The sequence below is a fragment of the Mustela erminea genome, chromosome 4, assembly GCF_009829155.1.
Source record: "Mustela erminea isolate mMusErm1 chromosome 4, mMusErm1.Pri, whole genome shotgun sequence".
Lineage (NCBI taxonomy): Eukaryota > Metazoa > Chordata > Mammalia > Carnivora > Mustelidae > Mustela > Mustela erminea.
In genome coordinates this window covers 30,492,756-30,507,375 of record NC_045617.1, presented here as the reverse complement: position 1 = coordinate 30,507,375, position 14,620 = coordinate 30,492,756, and the positions used below count along the sequence as shown (strand labels likewise).

The following is a 14,620-nucleotide window of genomic DNA, read 5'->3' as shown; positions in this document are numbered from 1 at the left end:
TTACCAAGTTACTGAATCCTACAGAGGGAGTTTGTAAGATGAAACATATAAACTCATTTGGTCTTTGTTACCATAGCAGGCTTGATATCTGAGCTGAATACATTCCTAATGCATATTTATGAATGTATAAATATATGTAATAAAAATAAGCATGCGAATAATACAAATTTATTTATCATACTTATGATATTGAGTACCAGAGGCTGAGCAGGGTCTATAAGGAGTTCTGACCATATCATTAAGATTTTATTTCTTAGGGGCACTTGGGTGGCTCAGTTGATTAAGCAACTGCCTTCAGCTTAGGTCATGATCCCAGGGTACTTGGATCAAGCCCCACATTGGGCTCCCTAATTCAGTGGGGAGTCTCCTTCCTCTTTTCCCTCTGTCCCTCCCTGCCCCCCCCCATGTTCTCTCTCTCTTTCAAATAAAAATCTTAAAAAAGATTTATTACTTAAAAAATAAATACTGAAGGAAAGATAGCTAGCCAAGTGTTAAGCTGACCTGTGAATACACAGGCATATATTATGTTATCAGTCTGAAATATTTTAAGAAAAATAATAATAGGAAAAGCCATAATTTTTACTTTTTATTGAATAAAACAAGAACATATACAGTACACATACAGCTCAAAGAATTATCACAAAATGAGTGCACCTATTTAATATTAATCTGGATAGCTACTTCTAGATAGCAAGTATTATCAACTCCCCAGAAACTGCCAAATCTACTCCATCATTACCTGCTTCCTCAAAAATAGCCAATATCCTGACTTCTGAGTGAGAGATCAAGCATGCCTAGTTTTCAATTTCATAAAAACAGAATCATTATCCTATCTGTTCTTTTGTGTTTGGCTGCTTTCATTCAACATTATAAGATCCATTTACAATGTCACATGTAGTTATAGTTCATTATTATTATAAGGTAGTCTACGTATCATATTTTTCTATGCCATTATTTAATAGTGAATTGGACTGTTTCCATTTTAAGACTATTACAAATCATGCACTGGTCTTTTGCATACATGTGCAGGCATTTTTATTGGAAATTTATATACATATTACTGGAAAATATATACCAAGACTTAAAATAACATTGTACAACCACAGCAGATACCATCAAACAGTTATTCAAAGCAGTCATACCAATTTAAAACACAATGAGTAGTGGATGAGAATTGTTATTTCATAATCTTGAGCCTGACCAACAACTGGTATATCATTTTTTAAAATTTTAATCATTCTAATGTGCATGTAGTGCCATCTCTTTGATTACTAATAAGGTTGGACACCTTTTCATGTTTACTGGACATTCAAATGTCTTCTGCAAAGTGCTTATTTAAGGCTCTTGCTCCTTTTTATATAGGATTACCTTTTCTTATTAATTTGTAGGAGTTCATATTTAATATAGATACAAACTCTCTTTTGGGTTATATATGAAGCTATATTCTCCTATTCTGTGACTTGTCTTTTTACTTTCAAAGAATAAAAAAATATCAGTTTTCATGTAGTCCAATTTACCATCATTTCCTTTAAGAGTGCTATTTACTATTTAATAATTTTCCATATATGGAGATCATGAAGATATTCTTCTTTATTATCTTTTAAAGGATTTACTATCTCAAGCTTCACGTTTCATTTAATAGGCTGCTTAGAATTATTTGTACAGGTTTAATTTTTTCATATGCATATACAGCTGACCCAGCATCATGCACTGAAAAAACAGCCATGTTTCACTACTTGATGACTTTCGTGGTAAAGGAAGAGCCCTAATATTCGTAGGTCAGTTTCTAGACTCTATGCCACCCCACTCGTCTATTTATCTATCTTCAGACCAACATCTCACTTATAATTTACTATCTTTATAACAAGTCTTAATATACAGTACAATCAATGTTCCCTCTTAATTTTTCAAGGTTGGCTTGGCTGTTCTTTGCCTTTGAATTTCCATATAATTTTCAGATTATCTTGTCAATTTCCACACACAATGCACATCCTCAAACACAAACCCACTGATAGTCTGATTGGAATTGCATGAATCTCTCGGTCAATATGGGTAAAAATGGTATCTTATAATAATGAGTCTTCTAATCCTTTGTACATTATTGTATTTATTTAGGTCTTCTTTAATTTCTCTAATATTTCAGTCTTCAATGAGGAAATCTTTCTCACCTTTTGTTAAATTTACTTCTAGATATTTGATGATTTTTAATGCTTTTGTAAATAGCATTTTAAATTTGCTGCTGGTTAAGCAGAAATAAAATTGATTTTTATATTGACCTTGCTAAATTCATATTCTAAAGATAGTTATGTGAAAAATGGGAGTTTCAATGAATCTTTATACTCTTTCTTGCCTTTTCAGCAAGGACCTTCAGTACAGTGAGAAAAAGAAGTGGTGAAGGGCATTGTCTAATTTCCTACCTCAAGGGAAAAGCTTTTTCAACACTGCATCATAACATATGATATTTGATCCAGGCTTTTTTAATATATTATTTGTCAAATTAAGGAAGTTCTATTCCTAGTTGGCTAAGAATTTTTATCGTAATTGATTTTAGATGCTCAAAAAAAAATGCTTTTTCTTCATCTACTAATGTGATTTCAAACCTTCATGAATCACCTTATTTTCCCCTATTAATCCAGTAACATTTTGTGCATTCATGTGGATTTATGTTCCCTCTCACACACACATTTCATATGTATTTTTTATTGATCCATTTGACAGTATACTGCAGTCTCCATGACACTTCAGTATAAACACTGCCGTATGCATCTCCTGAGATTCAGGATATACTTACACGGCCACTAAACCACTGACTCACTTGAGATCTAATATTACCTCATGATATCCAGAGTATATATTTAAATGTCTACCATAATGGTCCCCCCAATATTTTTATTATTTTTTTCCAATTCAGAATTCAATCAAGGATAGTACATTGAATTATTATATGCCTGTAACCTTCTTTAATCTACAAATAATAACCTCATGCCTCTTCAAATGACATTATATGACATTCTCCAGTAAAGCCATCAAGGCATACAAATTTCTTCGTGAGAAGGTTTTTAATTACAGATTCAGTTTCTTTAAGTCAAGTATTCAGATTTTCTATTTCCACTTTTGGCCATTTTAGTCATTTTTGTCATCTTAGTCCTTTGAATCTGTTAAAAGCTTTTCTCTTCTTCTCATTCTCCTCTTCTTCCAGCTGCCTCTTCTGGAATGAACAGTCACCTCTAGGAAAAAGTGGCCCAAAATCCAGGATCACATTTCTGGGTTTATGTCTGCTTCCAGATCTCAGTCCCATAATTCATCGCTTTGGTAGACTCTGATGCAATTAAACAAATTTTATATTTTACAGTTTTTCTAGTTATTCTCAGCAGAGAGTTGTTCCAAATTAACCTGTCTGCCAATTTATGGGAAATGGAACTCCAAACATTTTTGGAATCTGCAATTTTCAAGATAGCTACTTTCCACAAATACTCCTGCAAAATTTCTTGCCACTTCCAATACACAACAGGCCTTTATTATTCTAAATGCGTAGTGTGTCTTCCATAGACAGGATTTCCAGATCCTAATATCTTTTTAAGCCTTTTCCATAAACTGATTTCTACCCTCAGTTTTAATTCCTCACTTTTTGTAGTAAAACCTTATTATTCTTTACAACTCATAAAATGTAATGGATTACCAAATTCCCTATGCCACATTGTTGCAAGTCACTTTTGTCCAACCTACATTTTGACTCATACTTTTCTTAAAGGCGAAGTTATTAAAGGTAAAATGCGTAAGAACGTTGAAACCCAAATAAGACAGGAGTTATAAATCAGAGAAGTCAAAACAAACAGGTCTGTGCATGGTGAAATAATATGAATAAAATTATGAGATCATTCTGTTCTGGCTCTGGGAGAGATTCAGTTACAGAGCGGAGTAGGGAACTTCAGGGTCTTTCTACTGACCTTTCCTCCATTCTTGACCCCCACTCTAGTTTTTCTGTCTACACTGTGGAGGTCTTATCAGCTTCCCAAAATGAGTATTAAGTAACAGATACACATGCTTAATACATGATGCATTTTTTAATCTTGACCTCTTTATTTTCAAAGACGTTTCTACTTAGAGTACATAAAACATACTGACAAAGTTTCATTGCCAACAGAATATAGGTTAATATGATTATGCATATCTTTTAAAATCCATGGAGGAGATAGCTATGTCTACAATGAGTATTTAAATAAACTAAGATTAAGGGCCAAGAATACTACTTTCAAATAATTTATAATGTTTCCTCCCTAAAGCTAAGTTTTACTATTAAAATAATCTTGAGGGGAGAATAAAATTGTAAAAAGGTACAGGAATAATTAAATGTAAGTCTGAGAGGAAAAAAATACTTTAAAATAACAAAAACAAAAAGCTGTTAGCATCAGAAGTAATAAAAATCACAGAGAACTTTTAGTTGAGTTCTCAAAAGATTACTTAATTATTAATTATTGAACATCTACTATATCCATTGCACCATATTAGGTATTAGTATTCCATATTATAATAAAGTATGGAATAGATGATAGTCGAATGGAACACCATCTACTAAGATTAGAAAAGAGTAACAGATGACATGAATGAAGTCTAAGCCATTTTTTCAGGGATGAAAAACATTTCACCAGGTGAACACAATGGGGAAAGTTATTTTAACATACAAAAAGACAGAAAAAACCAGTAAGCACTGTTAAAGAAATTAAGTTAGTAAACACTGCATATTAGTAATAAAGATTCCCTATGATAGAATGGCAAAGAAGTTAAAAGGTAAATTGTTTCAATTCATAAAGAAGCTTTTCTTATGTCCATTCTAAGGAATTTTCTTATGTCCATTCTAAGGAATTTGGTCTAAGAGTAATATGGGAATAAAAAATGAGCTTTGGTTTTTACAAAGATCAGTCTAGTAACAGTGAAGAAGTTAAACAGGAAAGGAAGGCTGAGGCAATAGGCTACTATAGTAATCAGACGACATGTTAAAAGTCTAAATTAAAGTAAATAAGACAGAAAGAGTGAATTTAAGAATGGGGAAAAGCAGACTTAATGGAACATGACATCTGACTACAAATAAAGAAAAGAATCTAGTATTTCCATCATGTTTCTATTTCAGAATTTGGGTCTAGCCTATCTTCACCATGAATGAATCATGGGATTCAGTTAACCTTTACGGGTTCTGTTAATTTACATAGTAAGTGAAAGGAATGGAACAATGTTCTCTGATGTCCCTTACCAGCTTAAAATACCCATTATAATGACTAGTCAGTATACATGGCTTTAAATAAGTACCTTCTACTAATATATTCAAGTAAAATATAAGTGATTGTTGTTCTTTCTTTATTCTTTTGCTCTACCTCTTTAATACAATTATACCAAATTAGCTGTGTGAAAGAGCAATATAAGAAATCATAAAAACATTTTTCCCAAGTGACTAACTTTTCCAAAGCTGCTAATTTTAATTATACTTCCATTATCAGCATTACTGTCATTCAGAAAGCATGGCTGACTACTAGGCAACTATTAGTATCAATAGAGTTAATAATTACTCAACTTAAAACAGGATTAAAAAGTAGATACGATAGAGCATCTCCCTAAATCCAACCCTAAGGTTTCTCTGTCATGAAAATATTCTTTTGAGATATTACATCTCAAAATAATCAATCCTTAAAAACATCAATGAATAGATTAATCCCTGAGCATGAATCAGATGTTTTGCCAACAGGCAAAACTCCTAGGATTACATTTAATGACTGATACTTAAAGCAATGATTTCTGACTTGTCAGAGATACTTCAGGGAAGAAGTCCAAAGGGTACCTTATTTCTTAAAAAATCTTAATTTCCATGTAATTTAAATAAAGAAATAATTTAGTCATGGGACTGAATAAACTCAACATTTTAATACTTTTTTGCTAAGTATTTGGAGTTATCTTTAAAACTGAACTAAAGAAGAAGATAGCCACTTTCCACAGTTTTTGAAAAAGTATTTTAGTCAGATCACAACCACCCCCGCAATGGCCCCAACATCTTAGAAATGAAAACAGTGAAGTCCAGAAAGGTTAAGATCCTAGTCAAGTTGATGTTGGTAAACTGGAGACTGCATTTGCACTACAATTTTCCAATGAATCTAACTAATCTATATTTTTTAAATATTATGCCAAATGCTATTACAAATCTCATCAAAGTGCACTTCATTTCCCCTAGACTTAAACAAACAAACAAACAAAAATCCCTTACTTAATAAAGCACTTGAAGTTCAGAAGATAATGTATACATGACATCCACTTTGTACTTTCACAACTTAAAACAATGAGGACATTAAATTTAAATATTATACTATATTACAAACCAATGATAATTAAATAATATATCAAAGTCAAAATATTTGAAGAATAAATATAAAGACTTGATTATCATAAATAAGTATATGAGAGATAATAGGAAAACCCTCCCCAAAGTTCGTGTAAGGAAGAGCACTGCCAACCAGCATACGACAAAGAATCTAAATTTTCCCTCTACCAAGAAATCAGCAGCGAAAACTTTTTCATTTATTTATCAAGTGAATCCTAAGGCTCGAAACATGCCAAACACTATTCTAAGCACCCAGCTTGAAGCATTGAACAAGAAAAATAAGATCCTATCCTCATGAAAGTTACATCCTAGCAGCAAAACACAGGCAATAAACAAACAAGGAAAATATCAGATAACGATACACGTTAAGGAGAAAAATGCTACTGAGGTTATAAGACAAAAGCATGACTGGGTAACAACTTGAGACTGGATGGTCCGTCAGGACCTCATTAAGGAAATAAGTTTTTGGCTAAGTTCAAAATAACAAGAAAGGATCTACCCACTCTAAGAGTAGGACAGAAGGACATTCTCAACAGAGGGAATAACATGTATAAAGACCTGCACTAACTGGGATTGAGGATGTGAGAAAAGGCCAGTGTCTCATGAAGCACAATTGGTGAGGACAAGGATGACTTGAAGTCAGAAGAAACGTGGAGGCCAGATCTCACAGGACCTGAATATCAGCATGAAGTTTTTGGGTACAAACCTGAATCTGGAAAATTTAGATCTACAGTAGTGTTAACTATGCTTTTTTAGTTATCAGAGTCTAGAAACAGGATGAATCTCAATGAACAAACTCAGATGTTTTACCAAAAAACGATTTGTTTTATTTTGGTTTTGTTTTTCACTTCGGGAAAGTAAATTATATTAATATGTGGTATCACAAACTCTAATTATAATTTCTTTCAAATATAATCAATTGATAAGAATATTAGTGTGCAAAACTGAAGCAAAATTTAGCTTTAGTGCTGCCCCTCACTACGTGCTGGTGGGCCTCTATAAGAAACTGATCCCCGTGGCTATTAAGGTTCCTTCAAGCTACATTAAAATTATCATTTACTCTCTCCTTATTTCAACCATAATAGTGGTTTTCAAACTCTAAATTCTTATGAACCATGATTAATTGTATAATAAGTACTAATTTAATTCTACTTCATGACTCTATCCTGAGCCCCTAGATAGGTAAGACTATCTTTTATACTTATAAATACTTGTCTGGAAACTTGAGCCTTTCCCTGTATAGTATACAGTTTAAAAGGAATCTATTTTCAAACCCTAGTGAACAAAATAAAACAGAACAAAACAAAACAAAACTATACCTATCTGTTTTGCAGCCTGTAATATATCATTTAAGTCTTCATTTACACTTTGCATTTCACTCTTGTCCAGATTTTCATTCAAAAATTTTACTATCTTCTTCCACATCACATCCAAATCTACAATTTGTTCATGAAGTTTAGACCGCTTCACCTGAAACAGCATAATACAGTGACACTGGTTAATGGTCTCCTCAAAGCCATCACCTCCCACATATATTTTGCATTACATTACACAACATGGCACCACCCACAAGAATTCAAAATTGCTTTGTAACTAAGCTCCCAGAAGGAGCTTTATTGAAGTGTGATTTTAAAAAATCATGTCTGTTTAAAAAAACTTTATTTTTTATAGTTTTGATCACAATGAATTTTCATTATGCAATTATTTTCATACAGCAAAGGAAAAATGAACAAAGGAAAAAGTCCAACATCCTGGGGTGCTTACTATTCTCTCATTTATATTGTTGGCTATAACTCAAGATAAAAAGTTACATTAAGGGGCACCTGAGTGGCTCAGTGCGTTAAGCCTCTGCCTTCGGCTCAGGTCATGATCCCAGGGTCTTAGGATGGAGCCCCACATCGGGCTCTCTGTTCAGCGGGAAGCCTGCTCCCCGCCCCCCCACTCTCTCTCTGCTTGCCTCTCTGCCTACTTGTGATCTCTGTCTGTCAAATAGGTGTGGAGCCGAACATGGCACTCAATCCCAGGACCCTGAGATCACAACCTGAGTAGAAACAAAGAGATGGATGCTTAACAGACTGCACCATTCAGGTACCACTCTTTAAGAGTCTTTTTCTTCCTCTCCTTCTGCCCTACCCCCATCCCCTCCTCCCTCTCTCTTTCTTTAAAAAAAGAAAAGCAGATAGAAAATAACAAAATAAGGCTCATTAGATCTGCCACTTTCTTTCCTCAGGAAAAAAAGAAGTATCTAAAAGTCTGTAAGAATAAATGAAATGACATGGTATATATTTCCAAATTTTAAAATCTCCTATTGTATTTCTAATATAAAGTAACTTTTAAAAGGGGCTTTGGTTAGATGAGAGAAAACAATTCAAGTTTAAGATAGTAATATAAATTAACTGTATAGACTATACCTTTATTTTTATTGCCATGAAAATGCAAACCAGCTCCCACTATAAAGAATGTGAACTGTTTTCTGTAGCAAAACTGTATCACTGTTAGAAGAAAACTCTATCTAAAGACTGCAAACAAATCTCTTCCTACTATCAATCTTCAAATGAAGACATTAATTCTAAAACGGCCTAAGAACTATGAACAATAAAATTCCAAACTATTAGAAAACAACATTAATATTCTACAACAGAGTCAAAGAGTCATCAAAGTAACTATTTTTTTTTTAAAACAACACAGGGTCAATTCCTTCATATATATATTATATAGCTCACATGTTCATATATACAGTTAATACACTTGTGGCCTATAAAGTCCACAAGTCATTACAAGGACCAGACAGAAGTCAATTATGAGATAAGCCACTGATTTTAAGACATTAATATTCATATTTTCCATGTTATGGTAAAGACATTATTTCTGTCCATTTGATAAAAGTTTTACCAGAGACCCATAAACTTACTCAGATGTTCCAGAGTTAAATGACTGGATTAAATTATAAAATTAACTGTGGCAGATATCTTAGCAACAGAAGTTAACAAAGAATTTACTATCGTGGTTCTGATTATTCTCTTTGACATACAGTCCTAAGTGCTTAGGATAAGTATGCTCATAGGAAACATCATTACCCATTCCCCTTCTTGGTATCACACCAAACAAAATAAAACTTACCATTTTAAGTACAAAGCCTGAGAAAAAGAGTGTCAATTATCTGCTCACATTGTACATTTAGATAATGTTTTTCATCTGAAAAGTTTACCTTTAAGTCAGCCACTTCTTCATTATAATTATCTTGCTTGGTGACATTTGAAAAGGAGCGCAAAGCTCCTGTGAGACGTGGTAAAGCCATCTATTATTCAATCAGTGATCCATACAAGGAGAAACCTGAAACTGAAACAAAACAAAATGGTATTTATTTGTTGGGAGGAAGATGGAGAAGTGATCAAACTCAACAAACTGACCTGTACAAGAGAAAAGAAAAACCAATTAGTTAAAACGCAATGCTGAAAAGTTCTCCTGAAACATTTTTAACCCATGAAGTTTTTTTAATAACTACACTGGCTATGGCTAAAGGAAAAAGAAACACAAAAACACCTGTTTGTGGGTACTACCACGACACCCCTTCAAAATGAGTTTTACAGATTCCTAAGGACTCCAATACTATACGACCAATGCCAGTCTCACTGAAAGACAGGAAAGCATTTTCCCATCTTTTCTTCAATTTTGTTTTATGCTCACTGATTTCATCTCACATTATTCCTTGCTTTCAGAGTCTCACTGGCTTTTTCTCTTCTTGAAGTATCAAGCATGTTTCTATCTAAATGCATTTGCATTAATGGTTCCCTCTGTTTGAAATTCCCTTCTGATGTTCATTTAACAGACTCCTTGACACAAGACACCTTCTGAGATGGGACTTTGTTGACTATTCAATCTAAGAAAGCATAGCTATCCACTTCCTATCTCTCAAAGCACAGAATTTCAATTCTCCTTATACTAATTAATATGACATTCTCCTGTTTGTTTACTTGTTGTCTTGCTTCTTAACAAAAAAAAAGACCTTTATTTACTGGTCTGTCCTAACAAATGGAATAGTCTGGGAATACTCTGTGTACTCGGTAATTATCTGGAAAATAGTAAAAGAAAAAAAATGGAGAAAGGGAGATAATGAAACAGAGAGACTTTAGAACAGAAGGAAAAAATTAAAGCAGCTGGGGAAGGAGAGCACTCCCAGGAAAATAAAGAAGTCAGATGATCTGATCTCCCTGTTTATATGCTGACAACTAAACAACTAAACCTTCTGAAAAACAGACTAATAATACTGACTATGAGGGAAGTCTTTATCTATGAAACACTGTTGGAGGGTCATCCTGGGTTAAGATTGCTTATTATAACAAAACTATAATCTATAGGTTCATAAGGCATGCATGGCTCCCTGCAGAATGTCACAAAAGTTATTTAAGTCTCTAGGACAGTTCTCAGGGATGATTCTGCCTCACATAGGACAGTAGGCAATATCTGGCGACATTCTGAGTTATCACAAGTTATCACAACTGGAGAGTGGGGAGTATGACTAGCTTCTGTCAGAGAGGCCAGTGATGCTGCTCAACATCCTACAATGCACAGGACAGTCTCCCCACAACAAAGAATTATCCAGTCCAAAATGTAAATAATGCAGAGCTTATGAAATCCCACTCCAGAGTCTGAAATAAAGACGTTTTATAGTCCAGAAACTTCCTACAGTGTGAAATGTTCCACAAACCTCAATTAAGCGAACTCATTGATTATTTTGGGTCAAAGAACATGTGTTCAATGTGGGAAGGAAAAGAACCAGGGGGACCATATAGAATATTTCAGACCATGACCTGATTCTGCTCTTCTTCTTTATTGTTTATATCCTTGAAAGTTATTACAAAGCTTAATACTTGAAAAAAATCTCTGAGTCCTATATTAGAATAATTATAAACAAAATAACTGAAATGTTTAACAAAATAAGAGAGAATTTAACAACGAATAATAATAATAAATGACCAGGCAAATTTGAAAATATGACTTTTAGAAATAAATATATTTATTAAATTTAAAAACAATCAATAGGGGTTAAAGAATAGGAGAAAACTAGTAACCTGAAATAAAGATCTGAAGAAGTAACCCAGTATGCTGTCATAAATAAACAAATTAGAGATTAAGAGAGACGAAGAGGAAGAAGTCCAAATATATGAATATTCACAATAATTAAACTTAACATGCAAAAGATCAACAGAATTACTAAATGGCACACAAGTGAACATCAGAGTTACACCTAAAACATAAGACAAAGAAGCTTGGATTGAATAAGATCTTCCTGTAAGTTATAACCAAAAGTAGCTGGTGGCTTTACCAAAATTTATCAAATCCGACAAAACAGACTTTAAAACAAAAGGTATTATAAAGGATTAAAAAAACCCTCCCTACATAATAATAAAAATTACATCTCACTAAGAAAATATAAAAATTTTCAATTTGCATGCCCTGATGAAAGAGCCTCAAAATAAATTCAAACAAACAGAACTCCAGAAAAAGTCACAAGTGCAACATCAAAGTGAAAGTTCAATATTTCATTATTGAGAGGTCAAACCAACGCCCTAAAAAATTCAGTAAAGTTATATAGGGGACTTGAGCAGTGAAACTAGTAAGTTTAATTTAATGAACATATACAGAAATCTGTACCTAATGATGAGAAAATATATACTCTTCACGAGTACATGTTTAATGAAGTAGTCTGTGTATATTAGGCCATAAAGCAAATTTCAACGAATTTCAAAGAATAAGTACCACACAGATCAGGGTCAACAAACTTTTTCTGGGGAAAGAGAGAACAAATACGTTAGATATGGGAGACCACAGGCAGACTTTGTCACATATTTTGGGATGTGTTTTTGCTTTTGTTTTAAACAACACTTCAAAAGTATAAAACTATTATTGGGCTCTGGGTGACCAAATTAGTTTGCTGACTCCTGATACAGATTCTATTTTCTGAGCAAAATACAATAGACTAGAAATCAGAAACAACAAAGATAAAGTAAAAAAAAAAAAAAAACCACAAATGATTGCATTCCAAATCAATAAGAAAATGGTATGAAAATGTCTGGGGGGAGAAAAGATTTGGATGCCCTGTATCACACCAAAGAATTTTAATCAGAAAAGTAAAATAACCTAATTTGCAAATAAACACCCTACCTAGCTGACTTTAAATTTCAACTACTCATTGGGAGTGAATTTAGGAGAGTATTTCTGAAAACAAAATCACTCATGGAATCACATCTGGATTTTTCTAATACTGGGTAAATACTGTCTGGAGCATATGGAAGAAGAAATGAAAGCAGGGGTAAATAGCACAGAACGGATTCTCAAATCTTAGTATGCATCAGTTACCCAGCTAAAACTAATAAGCCCCTGCCTCTACTCCTCATCCCCAATTTTGACTCAGTAGATTAGATGGCATTGAGATGAGGCATAAGAATTTTACATTTCCAACAAGTTCAGGTCAAGGACCACACTTTGAAAACAATTGTTTTAGGGATATTATCTTTCATTCTTCTTTTTTTTTTTCTTTTTTATTATCTTTCATTCTTAAATCACATTCAATTTTGTCTCAAATCAATAGGGATCAAGGAGTTTCCACCTACTAAGAATTTAGTGACCTGAGCTTAATTTTAAGTGCACAACCTGTTTTCTAGGAGCCTTTCTCAACCATGGTCTGTGAGAGAATCAAGTCTTAACTCAGAGTGACTTGAGTGACTTTTTTCTCAATTCTCCCAAGGATGGAACCTATAGTTACTATTATCCATGTGGAGAAGTAAGGGTCACAACGTCTTTGGGCACTGAGGTTTAAATTCTCTGTCCAGATTAAGAGACTATCAAGATAGGCATTCTATTCATAATGACTGACATTAACCCAGAAGTTTAAAGATCTTGACAGAAAACTGAATATAATCTGCCTCAGAACGTGCCTTTTACCACATAAATTAGTATTTTCAAAACTCAACATCATAACAAAAGACATACACTACATGGAATATTCCGCTACATGGAATACTCTGCCTCAGTTATGTTTTATGAATAAAACAGGTATTTGGAAACCACTACTTCCATCATTTTGACATAGCCCACTATAATCTCCTGAATCCCCTGTTCTTCTCTAAAAACAGTAGGGCATGAGAATAAAGATGGATGAAGTCTAATTCACAAGCCTAACAAACAAGATAATACGCCCAGTCTCTAAGAAGAGATCTAACAGCATGGCCTGGTAATGAGGTCACACTGTTGTCACATCCTACATTAGATGTTAGATGTTGTTACATCTAATAGGAAACTTTAAAACTTCCTAAGGTCTCATCAAAATGACCAATATGAACTATAGTTGTCAAGAAAACTAAGTAACCCATACTACTTGATTTTCTGATTTGTTTTCTGTTTTCTTCCTCAGGTTGAACACTAACACTTCAAAAATGTAATAGCTCATTTGTTCATGATCACCTCTAAATCATTTATTGACAAATAGTTGAGTTTCTTTGATTTACAAAGAACAGTTTTAGATACTGGGTATAAATAAGATTTACAGAATTCTGTTTTTCAAAACTCACTGTAGTTTGTACCAGTAAAAAAGATTACTAACACTTAAGGATACCTAAATGCATAAAAGTCAAAATGAGAAATTTTACATCTTGGTTATTTATTTAATTAGCAAATATCTATATATGACCAGTTATACATTAGACACATTGTGAGGCTCTAAAAGATTTTAAAAAAAATTAGAGTTATGACCACACTTGCTCTGAATAACAAGCTTACAGTATGGTTAAGAAGAGTTACAGTAATTATGCAGCTATAACTGTAGGAAGACACAGGTGGCACATCTAAGAGAATGGGAGGAAGGTAGATAAGGACTGAAGTTGAGATTTACAGGGCTTGAATGAATTGCCTAGTAGAGAAGAAAAGGTAAGGGCATGAAGGAGAAAACTAAATAATGTGCATTTGGAGACTCATGTAATAAGAATAAAGATGTGAGCAGAGACCCAACACCATGTTTCAATTTAAGCACTTTTTATCCTGACAACCCGAGTCACTGAAAAAAATTAACATACAGTAGAAAAATTACTCAGATTTAAGTTTGGTGAACAGATTAAATGTGGGTCAAACTGGAGACCAGCAAATCAGTTGTAAAGTTATTTATTACAGTAAACCAGACGTAAGATAAAGAGGGTGGAATTAAGGCAAGAAAAAGCAGGGAAGATGAATTTGAGAGATACTTACAACTGAAAGAGAGAA

The 14,620-nt window shown here is 33.3% G+C and overlaps 1 protein-coding gene across 2 annotated transcripts in view; it reads right to left on the bottom strand.

The window, feature by feature from the left end:
- Window positions 1-14,620, bottom strand: part of ASCC3 (activating signal cointegrator 1 complex subunit 3) — a 336,284-nt gene that overhangs the window by 307,842 nt on the left and 13,822 nt on the right. For both annotated transcript variants that reach the window (XM_032338962.1, XM_032338961.1), the window contains exons 2-3: window positions 9,573-9,703; window positions 7,684-7,834 (exon numbers count right to left, since the gene is read on the bottom strand). In XM_032338962.1, the coding sequence (XP_032194853.1) occupies window positions 7,684-7,834; window positions 9,573-9,662 (241 nt within the window). In that variant the 5' untranslated portion in view covers window positions 9,663-9,703. The remainder of the gene's footprint in view (window positions 1-7,683; window positions 7,835-9,572; window positions 9,704-14,620) is intronic.